Source organism: Harmonia axyridis, chromosome 4 (genome assembly GCF_914767665.1).
Source record: "Harmonia axyridis chromosome 4, icHarAxyr1.1, whole genome shotgun sequence".
Lineage (NCBI taxonomy): Eukaryota > Metazoa > Arthropoda > Insecta > Coleoptera > Coccinellidae > Harmonia > Harmonia axyridis.
The window spans coordinates 15,267,863-15,286,808 of NC_059504.1; the positions used below are offsets into that span (position 1 = coordinate 15,267,863).

General features: G+C 35.7%; 4 protein-coding genes across 4 annotated transcripts; 2 read left to right on the top strand and 2 right to left on the bottom strand.

Moving 5' to 3' along the window:
• Positions 1-133: 133 nt before the first annotated feature.
• Positions 134-2,672, bottom strand: LOC123678796 (cuticle protein-like). Its single transcript, XM_045616022.1, has 3 exons — positions 998-2,672; positions 733-861; positions 134-533 (listed from the first exon to the last, which is right to left on the bottom strand). The coding sequence occupies exons 1-3, from the start codon at positions 1,061-1,063 to the stop codon at positions 327-329; spliced, it is 402 nt and encodes a 133-aa protein (XP_045471978.1). The 5' UTR covers positions 1,064-2,672; the 3' UTR covers positions 134-326.
• A 130-nt stretch (positions 2,673-2,802) lies between these two features.
• Positions 2,803-6,149, top strand: LOC123678798 (cuticle protein 19-like). The gene is made up of 3 exons (XM_045616023.1): positions 2,803-2,926; positions 3,103-3,189; positions 5,746-6,149. The coding sequence occupies exons 1-3, from the start codon at positions 2,918-2,920 to the stop codon at positions 6,007-6,009; spliced, it is 360 nt and encodes a 119-aa protein (XP_045471979.1). The 5' UTR covers positions 2,803-2,917; the 3' UTR covers positions 6,010-6,149.
• A 2,186-nt stretch (positions 6,150-8,335) lies between these two features.
• LOC123679066 (EF-hand domain-containing family member B-like) lies at positions 8,336-13,542 on the bottom strand. Its single transcript, XM_045616419.1, has 10 exons — positions 13,383-13,542; positions 13,155-13,328; positions 12,767-12,947; positions 12,499-12,628; positions 10,509-10,691; positions 10,224-10,458; positions 9,993-10,173; positions 9,570-9,650; positions 8,618-8,781; positions 8,336-8,560 (listed from the first exon to the last, which is right to left on the bottom strand). Exons 1-10 carry the CDS (start codon positions 13,428-13,430, stop codon positions 8,354-8,356), a joined length of 1,584 nt encoding a protein of 527 aa, XP_045472375.1. The 5' UTR covers positions 13,431-13,542; the 3' UTR covers positions 8,336-8,353.
• On the top strand, positions 13,543-18,792 carry LOC123679065 (EF-hand domain-containing family member B-like). Its single transcript, XM_045616418.1, has 10 exons — positions 13,543-13,704; positions 13,843-14,019; positions 14,258-14,438; positions 14,523-14,652; positions 15,364-15,546; positions 15,609-15,840; positions 16,235-16,421; positions 17,812-17,889; positions 18,164-18,327; positions 18,389-18,792. Exons 1-10 carry the CDS (start codon positions 13,657-13,659, stop codon positions 18,617-18,619), a joined length of 1,611 nt encoding a protein of 536 aa, XP_045472374.1. The 5' UTR covers positions 13,543-13,656; the 3' UTR covers positions 18,620-18,792.
• The last annotated feature ends 154 nt before the right edge of the window (positions 18,793-18,946 follow it).

Sequence of the window (18,946 nt, forward strand, 5' to 3'; positions counted from 1 at the left end):
TCGGGCGAAATTTTTACCTTTTATTTCAAATTTTTTTTTCAAGAATAATTATTGATTTTATTGTAAGATGAAAGGATTCGAAAAATAATTAATTTAATAATCTGATCAAATGAAATGATCGGCTTCAAAGGAATTATTTATTTTATTCTTCAACTATTATCATCTACCTAGAGTATAAAAACAAAACTGATCACAGATAATTATCATTCTTAATCCTAGAATTCTTCTAATTAAAATTGGACCTAGGTTCTAACATTTGTTAACCAATTGTACTAGCGAGCTACCTACTCAGAGATTAAAAAAACAATGCTCTTTGGCTAAAACTTTCAAGATTGGTGTGGCTCATATTCTACAGTAGCTTGAAATCCATTTTCTGAATCGGCAATATATCTCACAATCCGTACGATGCCGTCAGATTGTAACACTCTGTATTCACCGTGGACTGCACTGCCATCTCTGGATTGTTCGTGGATTTGGGAATTTCCACTCACTGGATCCTGGACTCCATAGGAAAAAGAATAGTCTGGTTTTGCCTGGAGAAAAAAATTCATTAAGAAAATTGCAGTTATGATTTAACGATTCTTAAACAGCTAGATGGCGCTGATTAACGTTTAAATTGTATTTCTCGTTCGTTATCGCGTACTAAACAAAATGATAATGAAATATTGGTTAGAGAAAAACTACCAAAAGTAATTCAATTTTGGAGGAGAATGAAAGATTTTTGTTACTTACCGTATAATCTACATTTTGGTTTTTTGTTATTACTTGCTGTACCTCTCCACTCACAGGGCCACGAAATTTGTGGAAAGAAAATGTCTCTTCTCCCCTAACAAGTAAAATTATTGCTGCTAATGAGATGCTCTGCAAATAGAAAAAAAATCTCAATTCACCTCGCCATTTTTCTTGAAAAAATATTTCGCAATTGATCAAATCATCCCTATTCAAAACTCTATACACAAAATTGCTGTCGAATCTTCTAGAATTCAGAAACACTCACAAGCAAAACAAAGTAATTCTCCATGTTTTCCTCTGAATGTAGGTGACCACAGACTGATACAAGCATCGAAAATCGATTGATTTATAACAATGAAAAAACTTATGCAACTGAAGAATTGCAAAAATTGCATCTCCGGAAATATCGATTTAGATTCGGTTGATTGGTCTGGGTTTTAGGAGTAACACTCTAAGAAGTTGTGTCCCACTCCTAGAAGTTGTAGTTTTGCGAAACTTCTTGGTTGACATCGAATGAAGATTATCTAATAGCTGAGATTAAATTGACCTAGAAAAAAATCATCAGACAATTATGTCTTCAAATGATTATTCGGCTAAAGGTCCTCATAAAGTGAGATATCTTTGCATGAAATAAGCTCTACAAATCTTACATGGTAGACAAGCTTTATTTGACAATATAAAATTGAAGATTCGAACCCGGAAATCCCGAATCCACAGTGTTAATATTTTATTCATTTATAAATTTATAAATCCACAGTGTGTATATGATACTATACCATAAGAATTATGTGAGGTGAAATCTCTATAATGTGATATCGGATCAAATATTCAAAAGCTCAAAATTCTGAATCTTATTCTAATACAACAGATTTTCTTGAAATGAAAAGTAGTAGCTTTTGGTAACCTAATCAACATAAAATTTTGTATCTAGCTTAAATCGCTATTATACATCTACACGCAAACTCTTTTGGATATGTTGTCACGTATTAAAAGTTTTTTTTTCTTGTACTTTCTTTTTGATTTCTCATATTCCAGTGTAATTTTCATCATTTCCTTTCGACCTTTACAAATATCTTCGTCAATGAAAACCTTTAATTTCAAAAATTTGTTATACATGTCGGTTAACAAAAAACTCCTGGTTCTGTGGGTCAACCACAACAGAATTAAAGTAGAGCGATTAGATAAAACCGCAAAACTGATGAAGATGACGATTGTCTTACCATTACTATTTATCGCTCGATAGATTACGCATTTGATGAAAAAGAGTTTTGTCATTAATTGCCTTTTCTTATATCATGTTATAGTAAAGATTTTTACGTTGCCTTCAGTATCATGTGGAAATAATAAGAAAAACAATCCAGAACGCCATGTCAGAAGCTTTTGCGTGACCGTTTGGTAAGAGTTATTGTAACTAGTACTTTAATTGAGTTTAAGAAGACGAATATCTTCTGACATGGTTCTCTATGTTTATGTGTAAGTTGTGAAACTGACATCTGATTCAATTGTACTTCTATTTATATCTATGTTCACCTCTTTGGAGGTTACATGTCAAAGTGACATCCAAGTAATTCATAGAAAAAGTTGGAACTTTTATGCATTATAAATGCATAGAAATCGAACGAATTGTTTTAGGTTTTTTCCATGGTATCAATATTGCCACAACATTTCAGTAGAATAAGGACATTAATTCCTGAAATATCGACCTTTTTAAACAGAATGTTTTGAATCTTCTATAGTAGTAGAACGATCCTCACGAAATTCTGTATAGGCCATTATATGCCTATTCTTTGCGAACTATGATGAATTTTTGGTAGGTACTTCTGGTGCTTCATTACCAAATACTCCAAAATGTTTAGCGCAACAGTAGATGTGGTAATGTGCAAGAACAAAATTATTTATCGTGATCCATATAGAAACGCACATTTCGATAAATCTACTTTAATTGACGGCAATATATAGTTTGAAATGGCATATTCCGCATCCTTTACAAGGTATCTCATAAGTAAAACATCAATTGAAAAATTCCTGTACGTCTACGGATGGAATTACAAGAAAACGTGAATTCAAAGAAGAGGTACTCGATGCTGTCCCACTTGTCTCAGAATTTCTTTATAAGTGCGCTCGATTTTTCTTGTTATCAGTTCAGTTGATTTTTATACGATCAAAATTTCCAACTATAAGCAAGATGATCAAGGTATTAATGATAAGAAAAGTCTGCTCTAACACAATATTTTTTACTCACTACTATTTTTTTCATTGAATTGAATTGAAATTATATTTTCATTTAACATTAATTTCGTACGAAAAATATAAATACCTATCATTAAATATTTTTTCCAAATAAATCGAGTGATTCTATTTTATTTGCAGACAATTATAATTATAACAATTGTGTTGAAGTCCATGTCCTGTATAACTGTTAAATACAATGAAGCAGAAACTAAAGAAGAACCAACTGTAAGTAGCAATCTAATATCAAGTGTACTAATTTTAGAAGCTGCAGCTTGAGGAGAATAGATTTTATACCAAAATTAGAAATCCCTAGTTTCTTCTAAAAATTTCTTGCTTAAATTTCGACGCATTTTGTATATATTTCTTATTGAAATATGCCATGTTTCATTTGGTAGTTTTGCCAGGTTTCTTCTAAAAAAATCTCTCCTCCTTATCTTCAATTTTGAATTAATTCTTATGGTGGGTTTCATAATTAATCTTGGTGATTTGCTCGATGAAATTATTTTTGTGTTCAATTCAAGTTTATTTTGCACATTTCCATAGATTTCATACTACAATCAACAAGTTGATCGGTCAATCAAAGTTTTATGAAACCCATCCTTAATGAATCAATTTTCAAAACAAACGATAATTATAGAATTTTCACCTCCATCTCTAAAAAACTGCCTAAATGACATCCACACAACAAATCCTTTTTTCAAAATCCTCAAAGTTTTTCATTGTAAATTGCATGCATGTTCAGCATGCACTCAAAATATACGTTTTAAAATTGGTTCTAAATTATTTGTTGTTACGTTCCACCAATAGAAAAAGATTACATTTCGAGCATTGTGAAGTCGTGAAGAATTTCATTCATTCGATTTCTCATCTTCACTTCCTTGAATCAATTAACCAAATACGTTGTGATTTGTAGAATCATCAACAAACTTTCCTAATCTAACCAAAAACGGTCAATACCATGAAATTGCTTCCATTCAATTGATCCGTATCATTTTTATGGCGATTGGAAAGTTCGATAGTCATCCTTATAGTCAATACAGAATATTTTCCCAGTTGAGTTTTAAGCTCGTTAAAATCTATATTAGAAAATATGTTTATTTTCAAATTCAGCTTTTATGAGATTTCACTTCATGTAGGTAACAGGCCAATTGAAAAGTCCCCGGTCTACACATTTTTTTGGCAAAATTCGATTTTATTATTCAAGGGTGATACAGCGTTTATAGTGATCTTTAAACTTTTCGATGTAATTTTTGTAGTACGATTTGTCTTTCGCTTCAAAATAGGCCTCAGTTTCGGCGATTACTTCTTCATTGGCGCTGAATTTCTATCCAGCGAGCATTCTTTTTGAGAACTGAGGACAGGAAAAAGTCGCTGGAGGTCAGATCTGACGAATACGGTGAATGCAGAAGCAATTCGAAGCCCAATTCATGCAATTTTGCCATTGTTTTAATTAATTTGTTACATGGCGGATTGTCTTGGTGAATTAACACCTTTTTGTCTTCAAATGGGGCCATTTTTTTCCGATTTCAACCTTTAAACGATCCAATAACGCTAAGTAATAATCGCTGTTGATGGTCTGGCCCTTTTGGAGGTAATCGATGAATATTATACCTTGCGCATCCCAGAATACTGATGCCATAAACTTGCCACCTGACTGTTTTTCCTCGCTTTGGATTCGGTTCATCGTGTGCAGTCCACTCAGCTGACTGTCGATTGGACTCCGGAGTGAAATGATGGAGCCATGTTTTATCCATAGTCACATATCGACGCAACAATTCAGGTTTATTGCACTTAAACAGCTTCAAACACTGCTCATAATCATTAACACGTTGTTGCTTTTGATCGATTGTGAGCTCGCGCGGCACCCATTTTGCACACAGCTTTCTCATTTACAAATATTCGTGAATGATATGATGAACACGTTTAGACAATATCTTAATAATGTCTGCTATCTCGATCAACTTCACTTTACGGTCATTCAAAATTATTTTGTGAATTCTTTTTATTTTTTCGTCGGTGGCAGCCTCCTTCGGGCGTACACTGCGTTCGCCATCTTCGGTGCTGATTTCAACACGTTGAAACTTAGCATACCAATCAATGATGTTCCTGGTGCAGACTCCGGAAACTCTTCATCAAGCCAAGATTTTGCTGTATTTTTTTCCCTTCAAAAAGCAATATTTTATCAGCACACGAAATGCTTTTTCTTTCATCTTTTTTCAAATAACAAAAGTAGCTACACCCACAAGGCAATATCTTACAAACTAATGGTCGGACTGCTGCCAAATTTTGACACGTATCGTTTGAAGGTTGGTACCAACTAAAAATCATATGGGTTTAATACCATCAACGCCATCTGTGCATCAGACCGGGGATTTTTCAATTGGCATAATAATTTCAATTCGATGCGCTCCAAACTGGAAGTTTCAAGGGTAAATTTCACAAAAAAATATTCCTCAAATTTGAGTGAACGTTCCAATAATGAGAAGAAGACTTCCTTGAAAACGGTGGATCCTATCGAAAAAAATTTTTTTTGTTCAGTAAAGAACATTCGGTTTTTGAAATGCTGTCTCAAAATATTGAGGTACGAAAAAATTGTTGTGAAATATACCCTTAAGGACGCAGTTTGAAACACACCTGATTAAAATTTTCATAGTATGTTTACAATGGCAGTTAGAGCTGCCAAGCAACAAAAGCCAACCGGATTCATTGATTTTTGCTGCTTTATTAAAAAAAAATTAAAAAAAACTTTTGAAATGATTCAAAATGAGCATTTTTTTTCAGTCCTACCCAAAGTACCACTTCGAGTACGGCGTCAAAGACGGTCAAACAGGCGACATCAAAGAACAGACAGAAGAAAGGGACGGTGATGCAGTCAAAGGAGAATATTCACTTCTTGAGCCAGATGGCACCATCAGAAGAGTCCAGTATGAAGATGACGGTAAAAGCGGGTTCAACGCCATCGTCACTAAGATGGGACACGCTGTACATCCTGCTGAACCCGCGAAACAACCTGCGCCAGTGCATTACAGGGGTTACCTGCACTGAATTTTGAAGAAACCGTTTTTTTTTACATTTTTAGTTAGTACCTTTCTTAGGTGTGGATGGGGCTTAAGACATAAAATTGTTTTGTTGGTACTACTCGGTGGTGGCAGGTGTCCAAGAGCTGAATAAGGAGTTCTGGGAACGAATACATTTGTGAATTTTGTTTCATAAACGAAAATTTCCAATTTTGTCGAATTAGCATCGTGTAATGTTCATTCGTTTCTACCCAATGATACGCCTCTGGATGGATTATCAATCACTTCAGCAATCCAGCACAGCTCTATTTTACTGAAGTGTTCAACCGTGAGCTGACCAACAGCCATTGAAAATTATATCCAGATGTTCTAACGTGATTTCAACGAATGCTGATAGTGCCACATCTAAATTCAACCATATTCACTTCAAATTATTGTTATTATTGTATCATTACTTGTTTACTAGGCAATTTTATGGATTTAATTCCGAAATATAGGTCTTTTCAAGATTAAGCATTAAGGAAAAACTGGAAAAGTAAGGGGTATTTTGAATGTTTTGAAATGTTATTGCTTCTAATCACACCACTGCTTTTTGAACAGCTGATAAGCCGCCACTGGTATAACTGCCTTTGATTGAAAATATTTTAGTTACTTTAACATATTAATAATAAATGCAGTTATAAATTATATTAGAAATTATGGTTGAGTGCGCTGAGACCTGAAATTTTCACTAAGCATCCATCCATATTTTGTTTATATTTCTTCATGCAAGAAAGAAAAACACTTTCAATATTGTGTATGTTTATTAGATAAATATCAATTCCCCTGTTATGTTGATTCCTTTTGATCATTCATTCATTGATTAAGAAGAAACCTTTGTTCGATCTTTAAATGTATATACGGCATTTATCTTATACCAAACCAATATTCCGTAATAGATAGAGTTTTGTAGATATTTTTAATTTGTTTTAGTAAAATAATTCTTATTTTTCTCGAATCAAAGTTATTTCATTCCAGTCCGCAATATCATCAATGCTCCTAGTCAAGATGACTAATTTTCGAATAGAACTGATACATTTTAAAATGGTTATATTGGCAACACTGTCTATTATTTTTTGAAGTTTCTTATATCATTTTTTGTTCAGTAGATAATACACAGTGTTGCCATTGTAGCTATTTTAAATTGTTCCATACCAATTGAAAATCCCAAACCCATTTGATTGTTTCTAGTCGTCAGCGCATTCGCCATTTTGTATCAAAATTTGAACCGAAAAACAGGGTGGCCCACGTAAAAAAATTCCATTCCTTAGGATTGTTTCCAGTGAAAAATCTGTATGGTATTTGTTTTGATGAAAAAGGTTAAGAATAATTTCATTCAATACGATGTTGAAAATACCAACCTTCCATTCATTTCTAAACAATACCTAATAGTGTATTTGTTCAACATTTTCCATGAGAAACATTCTTTGCAGTTGAGGAGTTTGTTGTTAATGTTCAACCTTCCATTCATTTCTAAACAGTAATAGTGTATTTGTTCAATATTTTCCATGATAAACCTTCCTTGCAGTTGAGGAGTTTGTTGTTAATGTTGACGTTGACCCTTCAATTACACCTGTACATAACTGCAAAAGGTTGATAAAAGTATTGACCAAGAATTTGATTACTGCCTAGAAGCAAATGGCAAATAATTTCACCATTTCAAAACTTGGGATTCGTTCAGAAATTAGGCCATCCAATGCTCTTTACCTATCGCTTCCAAAGACTTTTTTTCACTGATAAAACGCCAAACAAAAATTTTCTAGCATTTTCATAAAAAGAATTGTAAAATCAAAAATATTATCTACCTACCACCCCGCTTAAGAGTGGACACCACCACGTGATAGCTCAGTTTGAAACTATATAAGAGATATTTCTTCATACAAATCAACAGTTTTTTCAACAATAATCTGAATTGGGTTATTCAATATTTATATTTTTTGATGAGAAAAAATAATATTAGTTTTTGCGCAAAATAGTTGATGGTATGGTATACTTATGTTTTTTGAAATATTCGTAAAAAAATCCCACAAAAAAGAGGCAAAACTCTAATTTTGTGAAAATTCATTAAAAGACTCGTTAGACTCTCGACGAAAATTGGAATTATTGTAATATTCCTGACTTCTACTGATCATTCAATCGTTCTGGCAACACCACACACTCTTTACGCCCCTCCTCCTCTGGGGAAATATTGACAGATCACGATAATCTCACGCGGTGGTATTCCCTCTTAAGGTGACCATACACCCACAAATTTGCAATCAGAAAATGTTCCCTCCTAAATTAACAGGTTCAAATTTAATAGAGAAAGAAAACACTACTCTCTAAAAATTTACTCATCTCATGCCAGAAACCTCGTCAACATTCAATTTTTTCAGCGGCGAGATCAACTCGTTCAAAACGTCGCGAAAAGTTTGCACGCTAACGCCATCTGTGGAGCGGTCTCGGCACCTTCCGATTTGCCAGATTTTCGAGAAAATTTCGTCGCTCAAGTCGTAGCCGATTTTTCTGAACAGCGACCTGAGGAACTCCTCATCACGGGGCTGAAATCAAAAAGGCGGTTAAAAAATGACAAGTCCTTTTCGTGGGAAAATACTCACGCGTAGATAGTCCCTGTGAGATACGCAATATTGCGTGGCGATGCTAGGCTGTAGACAGGCTTTCATATCGGTGTAATCCGATAAATTCTCGTACCTGGCTGTGTAAGGATTTGCAGGTTTCACCTCGTCGAATCGGTGGGTTGGTATGCCTGCATCGCGCCGACCTTGAAATAAACATACGGTATATTCTACGGCCTACGCCTAGAATAAACAATTTGTGGTCATATATAGTCAACTTAGGGCTTGATCCACTTGCATGGCCTCCCAAATTGCCAGACCTCAATCCAATTGTCTGGTGATACCTTAAGAATAAAATAAGATGTCAACCAGTGAGAACTTGGGATGTATTGGTTATGAATTGAGAGAAAAGCACTGGCATGAAGCAGAGAGTCTTGGAACGCACGTCATTCATGCCCCAAATACACCCTTGGATACCACATAACTTTCTATAAGTATATATCTCCTCATCATGTGATTAAAAAACCATACTTTATCTGCAATTTTCGTTTGAACGAACTGGTGCCCGAGCGGGGGCCCAAAAGATCCTGAATTTTTTCCTAATTTTTTTCGATATTCGGTTTATTTTTCTCCGGTTCTAGTGAAGATTTTTATTCATAGAAATATTGTGAAATTAAAAATTAAAAAATATATTGAAGACATATTCACTCAGCTACAGGAACGTTCATTAAAATTAATACCGTCATTAAAATTTTATCTTTCCATAGGAGGAGCCTATTGGTTACCAGCACCATTTAATGGAGGATTAAAATTTAATACGGCATTATATTTCAATGAATTAATCTCTGTCTTGAATAGCAGAATAACAATCAAAACATCAGGAAAATCCCTTCCAGATAACTGTATTCACATAGACCAACCTTTGAATAGAGTTAATATGGACTCTAGAAAATATTCTTCTTCCGAGTGTGTAATAACCAATAGAAATACTCACACATATTTGCATCTGGAAGAACCAAATCACAGCACGCTGCCTGATACGTTGATATTAAATGTAAATCATTTCCAGGTATTCCTGTAATACAAAATGAGTTTATATTAATTCATCTGAAGATTGCCTGAATCAGTATCTTCCATTTTCGTGATATAGCTGAGATGAAAATGGCATTTTTCTTCATCTTCCCTAAACGATTGATCTAGGAGGAACCACAAAAACTATCAATCAGTTCTATAAACATGAAGGTCTTCAATGAATTTTAAATTTCATTGGGGAAATTGAATGAGATAATTCTCTTTCTTTGTCGATATTCCATCTTCTGAAGGAATTATTAACAAGATGGAAAATTCGGCCAAAAATCCTCTCAATTCCACCCTTGTACTTTTATTAGAATCGATGTAATCAAAATTTTCAACTCACGTATTTTTTCTAATGTTAGACCCTCCTTCAAGGCTTCTACAAACTTGGAATAATCCACTCTATCCCCAATAATCATTCCTAGATACCCCATCAGCGCACTAACATTCTTAATATTGAAGAAAATCTCGTAGCACCTCATCAACTGAAGAAAATTCCCGAAACTCACAAAACCACTTCCATCCTGCAAAATCCGTCATTAAAAAAAATCCTCCATCAAACCACAAACCTCACAAGGTCGAAATGCTTCAACTTCTCGTACAAAATGTTGTGATCGAAGGTGGGGCTGATCTTCTCGTCCATGGCCATCTTTAGGCGATTCCAGGACACCAGCCACGAGCGGATGTCCCGCACGGCGGTCGAAATAGGGATGTTGGAATCTTTCAGAAGTTCCTCCATGCCGTACATCTCCTTTTTGTAAGGTCTGCCAAAGGTTTGGTCCTTTGGGAGGTTTCTCAACGAGTGGTTTCTAAAATTCAACTTTTTAATTTTTATTTTTTTAATATTTCGTTTACCTACGGTTGGTGGCATCTGCCGAGCAGCTGATGATGTTGGTCGTTCCACTTGCTCTGGATCTCGCTAGCGATTGAAATTGGGGTGGTGTTATACCATTCTAGACAGCACTTAGCCTTCAATCCTCTTTTGTCGTAACCGCAGTATTTACCAAAGGCTTGAGATGATCGGTATGGTGGCGATTTATACCTATTTGAAAAAAAAACTTTCACACCTCTTCAGTACCTGCATATCTGTTATAGAAAAAAGACTAGGGAATCAATAAACTTGCATAGTGTGGGTTATGGTCCTTATACACTGACTATCAAGTAGTTCATGGCCAAGGACAATTTAGGGAAATAAAAGAACGGAATAAAAACACGTATTCAATTTATTTCAACCCACTAAAAGAGTTTGAAGAAGATGATAATATGTATAATCGCTTTTAGGGTCGCTGGCCACTTGGGTCGTTGGAGGTACTTTTCGCCGGTCTCGGGAACATATGTGAACATCTTTTCTCTTCTCGTTGTTGGTGCAAGTATTGCACATATTTTGTAGATGTAGTTTCTAGTAGACTGGGCTGAACTCAATTGAATTATTCACCCTGAAATGCCGAGTTTTATGGGCATTCAGGCTGATTTCCATTCGACCGTTAGCAAAGCCTTTCAACGGATCCCTTTGGGGTGTGGCTTTGATAATCCTAAGTTTGTACACTGAATTCTTCAGTTCTCGGACTTATTCGTAATATTTTCGAAGGAATCGATAGATTCCTTACAATAGTATTGAAGATGAAGAAGGTTAACTCAGCAAAATTTCAATATTTAACATTCGCAACACTACGTGATTTCGTACTTTTTGGGCCATAGTCAGAGCTGTTCCAATACCATCCTCTCAACATGCCCTAGTCACCCTGATATTGTAAATCCACTGTTTTAGACGCCAAGAAAATTCAGAGCTGCTAAACTAACCTAAACAGTGACACATCCATTCTCGGGGATTCAATTCAATATGAAGTGAAGAAAATCAGATGGAAACCTGTTCCCAATAAGTAATTAAAAAAATTAATCAGAATAAACTATTAGGTAATGTACACCCCTGACAGTAAAGGTTTTAACAGTTACAAAGATTTGGTAGAAACTATTAACACAAGCTTTTTTTATGTTCTGGTTCTCACGAAAGGAGGTATCCTGCAATTTTCCGAGAACATCTTGAGAACCAAGGGAAAGAAGGTAGGAATAGGTGATTTCCTTAAATTTTCGTTGAATTTCCTTATATGCCTCAGAGGACACTTCCTTGGGCAATGTGTTCCAAAGCTTCGCTGTTGGTTGGATGAACGAATCTTTGGAAATAAATGTTCAGTACTTCTCCAAAGTGATCATGAAGGGGAGGAAGAGTGAACTCTACTGGTTAATCTCAAAGAAACCGCCAGAGAAAAAACGATTGCAGATATTTCAAAAGAGCATCGTCCAAGTAGATACCTTCAAAATAGAGCCCGATCACCCACTATGCTACGGTGTTTCAGAGAATTGCTCGTTCTTAGAAAGAATCCAATAGTTTCAGGACATGCATAGGTCCAGCACTCCAAACATGGGAACAGTTCTCCAGGACAGGCCGGATCTGTGCCTTATAGATCATAAGCAACTGACCTGGAGTGAAGTAGCTGTTGACACGAAACAGAAAACCAAGTTTTTGGTATGCATTATTAGCAATTGACCCAATTTTCCCAAGGAAGGTTATTACCGATAGTAAACCAAGCATCGAGATGGATGACTTTGAAGTTATGGTTACTCCTGGCAAACTTACGTTGGGCATAGTGAGATAGGCTTTCCAAGAGAAATATCACAATGTTTCACAAGGCAATCTGACAATATTCAATACCCATTGGTTAGAGTCTCCTCTATGAATCTTGGCCGAATGAAGGAGACCAGATGCAGGTCTGTTTAGGATGTACATCTGCGATATTGCTTATTCTGATATTCTCCAGCTACGTTGGGGTTTCACAATTGATTTCACTCACCCTCTAACTATACGTTCACCAGGATTGTAGCTTCCATAAATCCTTTTATAATTATCGTGATTTATTTGGCTGTCCCACAAAACTTGATATCGTGTCTTGGGAGGCTGGATTAATTCTTTAGCTGTCGTATCTGAAGATGATAAAGTAATAGTTTTACAAAATGCTTCAATCCAAATGATGCAACCAGCCAGTTTGAAAGAAAAGTATGAAGGTTGTCTTTATTTCATGCTTAGTTGAAAATAATCTAGATAAAATCATGTCGACACACCATAATTGTACGCATCTCCAAAAGTGATTTCATCAACTTTCATTCCTTCAGGAAAAGATGCTGTAGAATCCCTTGTTTTTCCAATTTGTTTATTCCAGTAACTTTCATATGTAGTTTCTTTCAAATCGTTCACCAGCTGACGATATCGAGTTTGCGGTGGCGGTTTCAAGACTTCTCTACTCTGAAAAAATCGTTTTTCTCAATTGTGCGCTGCATCAACCAGTAATGTAAACAATTATGAAGGCGCTGAATGGTTTGGAGAACGAGCGCTCAAATAGCGCTAAAAACTACTATAGACGGCACGCTAACCATCCTGTCCAAAGATGATAGAAGAATTATGCTTTCATATACTTTTTGAAGGTGGTCTAAGATGGCGAAAAAATATCACCTCAATAAATATTCCTGGATTTCGTGTCGTGGCAGGAACTTTCGGGAATTTAACAGGTTCATATTTTTTGTCAGATACGTGAAGGTCTGCCTTGAGTGCTTGTACTTCATCTTCTAAAGTGTAACGTTTAAAAGTATCTCCAACAGTGTAGTTTGGCTTGCCTTTTACTCCTGCCTAGGGAAGAAGAACGTGAATTTCAGAACTTCTGACAAGATAATTCAATCTTACCGCACAAATGAAGGAGTAGTTATCTTTGTATTTCCCCGCATTGGCCATCGTTGAGGGACCAGAAAAAAAATTGTCCGAAATAATCCTATCATTCCCTAAAGAAAAATCATATATGACTTTTCATAATTATTGAAGTTTCTTGATTGACGAATTGACGATTGACGAACTGTAATATGACAGTTTTGTGTATTATCGAATATTGAATATACTTGAAATTTTCATCTCTATTTATTATACCTACAATTTTTTTTTATTAGATTTTCTTAATAAACTAATGTCTAATTGTGGCAGATTTAGAGATAGATGTCCGGTCATTTGTGCAGTAAGTTGATCAAACAAAGATACTGAACATAAGAAAAAACCCTCAACTCAAAGAAAGACAATCTATATACAACACTGCAGAAGAAATATCTGCTTATGACATCATGTGAATGATTTTGTATTGTGTTTTTTGCTTCAGGCTGGAAAACCGACCATACCGAATATCTCAGCAAAAAAAACCTTACAGGAATACAATATAAGCGATAGTGTTGACGCGTTAAAGCATGATCTCAAGATTTTTAATGAAAAAAAGATAGATGTCCCATACAGATTACCAGAAATTGAGAACGTTAGGCATAGAGGAGCTAATGATAGAGTAAGGAAGCTCCTTCATAACAGCTAGATTTATTCTGTATTCCATTTTAATTATGTTTCACTAATTTATATATCTAGCAGTTGTTCTACCTTCTTCCCGTAACCTGTCTATTCATTCATCAATTTTTTCTTTTCCAAAGTATCTGTTCCTCTCAAGTTTTAATTTTTTTATTTACCTCCAAATCTCCTCTGAATCCTGTGCTCTTCACACTTTTTCTGTATCTATATTCTCGTTACAGATACTGAGACACCTGAAGCGACCACAAAAGACAAGATATCAACAATTGGTAACAGATCTCAAAGAAACTACGTATCGCTCATATTGGAAAGAACCATTAGGAAAACCAAGCGATGAAATTCCAGGTATACCACAAGGAATGGACACAGTGGGCACAACATTTGGACACAAACCACGAGAACGTAAATATCGTCAATATAGCAAGCAAACCAATAGTTCGAATCTAAGCTTTCCATAATCATTGTTCATGTTTCCTCTTTTTTCAGATGTTCCACTGTATGAAGTTGTTTTTCCCAAAATACCAAGATACCAAGTGTTATGGAATAGTCAAGTGAATCACGAAAACTATAAGAAAATTTATAACGACTACAACTTGAATGAAAAAATAGACCGGAAGTAAGTATTCCAATCAGTCTTTCGATTCAGGTTTTTATAGTGTTAGGAAATGTCGAGCTTTCTAGCAGTTGTCTACATGGCTCTTCCCTGAAGTTTAGCATACAACTACAATAGCCACCTTCAGAGGTTTAAAAGTCGTATATTGTAACTCCAAACTAGAGCATTCCAAATTGAGGAGGTTCATCTCCTCCACTTCTAACAGGTACAATCGATTGCTGCTATGAATGATTTGTGTCCCTTCTCTTCTATTGATATCATTGGATCTTTCGAGCAACAACCTGGATGCCTTGAATCAAATGATTCAACTCTCCCGGAAGGTATTTCGGCTCACTTATACATCAATCTCCCTTTATCTTTATCATCTTGATCACCACACTTCTCTTTTGTTTTTGGTAATTGAAATCTTCGTGCAAATACCTGTAAGTAAAGGGTTTGTTTTGTATGCGTCCATTGTCCTTTTCTATCTTCTTAGTTTCGTCCAGATCATTGGCAAATCGTCATTTCGTTCAATTTCCAAGGTGAACTGATTGTTCAGTTGTCTACTGCACAGATGGCTGAAGAAGGTATTCAGCTCAAAATTCCCCTACGTTATTTCATATATATTACGATATTTTGTTAATGTACCTTTTAATTTCGGCCTTGATTGCTTCAGTGGACTTGTCAGCATAAAATTGCACTGCAAATAAGATTTCTATCAGTATTCCTTTCCAGTTACTTCAAGCCACCATACAACCCTAACAACTGCTTTGGTAGTAAAACCAAAAACGACGAGAGAGGTCTAGGAGCAAAGTGTGCCATGAACTGGTTTAACAGAGACCCTGTATCCGTCGCATCGAGCAGACAGGTTGATTATTTCGATAAGTATCATCTTAAGATTGGTGAAGAATACGCACCGTGAGTGAAATTGGCCATCCTTTTGGTTACCTAACTCTGACCATGTAACACGTTTGCCTTAGTATCAGAATCAAGGAGTCCATGCCTAAAGATCACACGTATGGCAGGCCGTATAAGATGGAAATGCACGGTGTGGCTGACCTCTTGAGGCCAGGCTGTCAACCAGGCTTGCATAAGAGAGAAACCTTGGTTAGGCTGGGTTCGTTGAACATGCTGAGGCAGAATATAAAGAAGAGGTTCTCACCTTCGTTCACCATGAACGATTTGTTGGAGAAATTAGCGTACCACGATAAGGTTAGTTTGGAGAGTGATAAACTCTCATATTGTTAAGATTTCTGTGTTATGATTACACCTAACCTAAGTTAGGCCAATAGACTACTAGGAAAATTACTGAGTCTCGAAGGAAAGGGCTTTTCACAACATCATCTAGAGATAACTCTATCAACACAAACGAATCGCTTGAAAGAATTAGTAGTAGTAGTGTAAGAACAACTAAGTATAGAATTTTCTACACAAGCATTTAACAAAGATGTGTTAACATGTCACCTTGTTGAGTTTTCTCCAAGCAGCATCAGTTAAAATACAAACCTGACGAAGGCACAGTGTGACGAAACAAACCGTTTGTCTTCCAAATCAATAAAAATGGCAGAATAAATCTATCTAAAGAAATAATTTATTTTCTTTATAGAATATGTCGCACTTCATAACGTTGAAGGACTTCTACCACGTGATCGGTTGTCTGAAGATAAATATGAACCGAGAAAACCTTGAACAACTCTTTCGGCAGGTTGGCATCGTCCAATCAGACAAGATTGATTATAAAAGATTTATTGATGCTTTATCTTTCGATATGGAGTTTGAGAAGCAGTTGGATCGTAAGTAAATATAAATGTATATTTATTACAGGCCAATTGAAAAGTCCCCGGTCTATCATAGTAGAACACACTATTTTGGTAAAATTCGATTTTAATGTTCAACATAGTTGCCTTCGAGGGCGATACAGCGATTATAGCGATCTTCCAACTTTTCGATACCATTTTTGTAGTATGATTTGTCTTTCACTTCAAAATAGGCCTCAGTTTCGGTGATTACTTCTTCATTGGCGCTTAATTCTTTTCCAGCGAGCATTTTTTTGAGATCTGAAAACAGGAAAAAGTCGCTGGGGTCCACATCTAGCGAATACGGTGGATTCAGAAGCAATTCGAAGTCCAATTTTGCCATTGTTTTCATTGATTTGTGACACGGCGTATTGTATTGTTGAAATAGCGCCTTTCTTTCTTCGAATGGGGCCGTTTTTTCACGATTTCATCCTTAAAACGATCCAATAACGCTATATAATAATCGCTGTTGCCCTTTTGGAGGTACTCAATGAATATTATACCTTGCGCATCCCGAATGGATGCCATAACCTTGCCAGCTGACTGTTGTGTTTTTCCTCGCTTTGGATTCGGTTCATCTTGTGCAGTCCACTCAGCTGGCTGTCTATTGGACTCCAGAGTGGAATGATGGAGCCATGTTTCATCTATTATCACATATCGACGCAAAAATTCGGGTTTATTGCACTTAAACAGCTTCGAACACTGCTCAGAATCCTTAACACATTGTTGCTTTTGATCGATTGTGCAGCACCCATTTTGCACACAGCTTTCTCATGTAAAATATTCGTGAATGATATGATGTACACGTTCAGATGATATCTTTACAATGTCTGCTATCTCGATCAATTGCACTTTACGGTCATTCAAAATGATTTTGTGATTTTTTTTATTTTTTCGTCGGTGACAGCCTCTTTTGGGCATCCACTGCGTTCGCCGTCTTCGGTGCTCAGTTCACCACGTTTAAACTTAGCATACCAATAAATGATGGTTGATTTTCCTAGTGCAGACCCCGGAAACTCTTCATCAAGCCAAGATTTTGCTTCAACTGTATTTTTTCCCTTCAAAAAGCAATATTTTATCAGCACACAAAATTCTTTTTTTTTCAAATAACAAAAGTAGCTGCACTGACAATGCAATATCTCACAAACTAATGGTCGGACTGCTGTCAAATTTTGACACGTATCGTTTGAAGGTTGGTACCAACTAAAAATCATATGGATTTAATACTAGCACCGCCACCTGTTCATCAGACCGGGGACTTTTCAATTGACCTAATACTGAAGGGCGGAGGTCACAAGGGTCTATGTAGAGAACGTTAATGTTTCTTATCATCACTTGGGAGTTTTTTGTGATATCCAAAAAAAAAAAAGATTTTTTTTGTTTCCAGCACTCCCAGAGGATAAACTAAGCTTCTGTTCAGAATCTTCAGCTTCGCGCTTGGATCACTTCTTCATAGACAATTCAAGTGAGTTCCTATCTAAATGGAAAAACATTTCAACTAAAATGGCATTGCAATCTATGTATAATAGTATATTACGATGGAAGTGTATAAGTGAACCTTTATAGCACGAATAACATACTTGAGGACTTGATTCGGAGCGAAGTGCCCTCAACGTTCCCAGTGCTTCAAAGACACTTTGGCATCTATTATTTATAGTTTCTTTCGTTATACTGCAAAAGTATACTTCTCTATTCTGTGATGCAGGTATGATAAAATTAAATTATTCATTCATTCACAGAGTCCCCAGCAGCAGGTCTATCTTCCTATCGCTTCGATCTAAAGTTCCCACCTAAGAAAGGATGTGAATGTGAAAGAGAAGATTTGCCAACAGATGATGTCAAAACTTTGGTGGACAGAAGTATTTTCATTCAATATAATATATCTTACAGAGATATGTTCAAAGTATGACTGTTCAAGGAGGTAACTATGATCCTAAAAACGACTGATACTAATTTATTTTCAGGTGAGAACCAAAGAGTTCATTAGAACCCTGTTCGAAAACTGCGGTTACAAATTTGCAGATGGCGCTTTCGACGAATTGTATAATTTGGCTTTGGCACATGATAAAACGGATGGTGTATGCGTGGATACGTTCAATAAACTTGTGCAAAAGCATCAGGCCCCGTTAAAGAAACTTGTTGATGAGTCTGAATGTGTACCGCAGCAAATTAGAAAACCCTGCGCTTGCTACTGATTTACTTGCAATCAATGGGAGAAATGAATTTTATTTGGAGTCATTCAAGGAGGAACTTCTTATCCAGTAGATTTTTTCAATACTCTGACGGAAGATAGGCTATATATATGAAGAATATTATGTTATTATTTAGCAGTAATTTTTTTTATAGGAATTAAAGTTTTAGACAAGAATTTTTATTATTACTCAAATAAACATGAACATTTGTGTTAATTCTAATTAGAAACATTTTCAGTTGAGCTAATACAAAAATAGTAATCAGCTCTACAAAATTCCCAATAGAACAAAAAAGCTCCCGCTCAAATGTACTCACTAATTTAGTTCCAC

What these genes read in the sequence shown, in the direction of transcription:
- LOC123678796 (XM_045616022.1), bottom strand. Translation starts at nt 1,063, where the DNA reads ATGCTTGTATCAGTCTGTGGTCACCTACATTCAGAGGAAAACATGGAG. An exon ending in AGAATTACTTTGTTTTGCTT is followed by an intron (nt 862 to 997) that starts GTGAGTGTTTCT and finishes TTCTATTTGCAG; the next exon opens with AGCATCTCATTAGCAGCAAT. An exon ending in ACCAAAATGTAGATTATACG is followed by an intron (nt 534 to 732) that starts GTAAGTAACAAA and finishes TTTTTTCTCCAG; the next exon opens with GCAAAACCAGACTATTCTTT.
- LOC123678798 (XM_045616023.1), top strand. An exon ending in AAACTAAAGAAGAACCAACT is followed by an intron (nt 3,190 to 5,745) that starts GTAAGTAGCAAT and finishes ATTTTTTTTCAG; the next exon opens with TCCTACCCAAAGTACCACTT.
- LOC123679066 (XM_045616419.1), bottom strand. Translation starts at nt 13,430, where the DNA reads ATGGCCAATGCGGGGAAATACAAAGATAACTACTCCTTCATTTGTGCG. An exon ending in ATCCAGGAATATTTATTGAG is followed by an intron (nt 12,948 to 13,154) that starts GTGATATTTTTT and finishes CGATTTTTTCAG; the next exon opens with AGTAGAGAAGTCTTGAAACC. An exon ending in TGGAGATGCGTACAATTATG is followed by an intron (nt 12,629 to 12,766) that starts GTGTGTCGACAT and finishes TATCATCTTCAG; the next exon opens with ATACGACAGCTAAAGAATTA.
- LOC123679065 (XM_045616418.1), top strand. Translation starts at nt 13,657, where the DNA reads ATGTCTAATTGTGGCAGATTTAGAGATAGATGTCCGGTCATTTGTGCA. An exon ending in ATTGGTGAAGAATACGCACC is followed by an intron (nt 15,547 to 15,608) that starts GTGAGTGAAATT and finishes CGTTTGCCTTAG; the next exon opens with TATCAGAATCAAGGAGTCCA. An exon ending in CTTCTTCATAGACAATTCAA is followed by an intron (nt 17,890 to 18,163) that starts GTGAGTTCCTAT and finishes ATTCATTCACAG; the next exon opens with AGTCCCCAGCAGCAGGTCTA.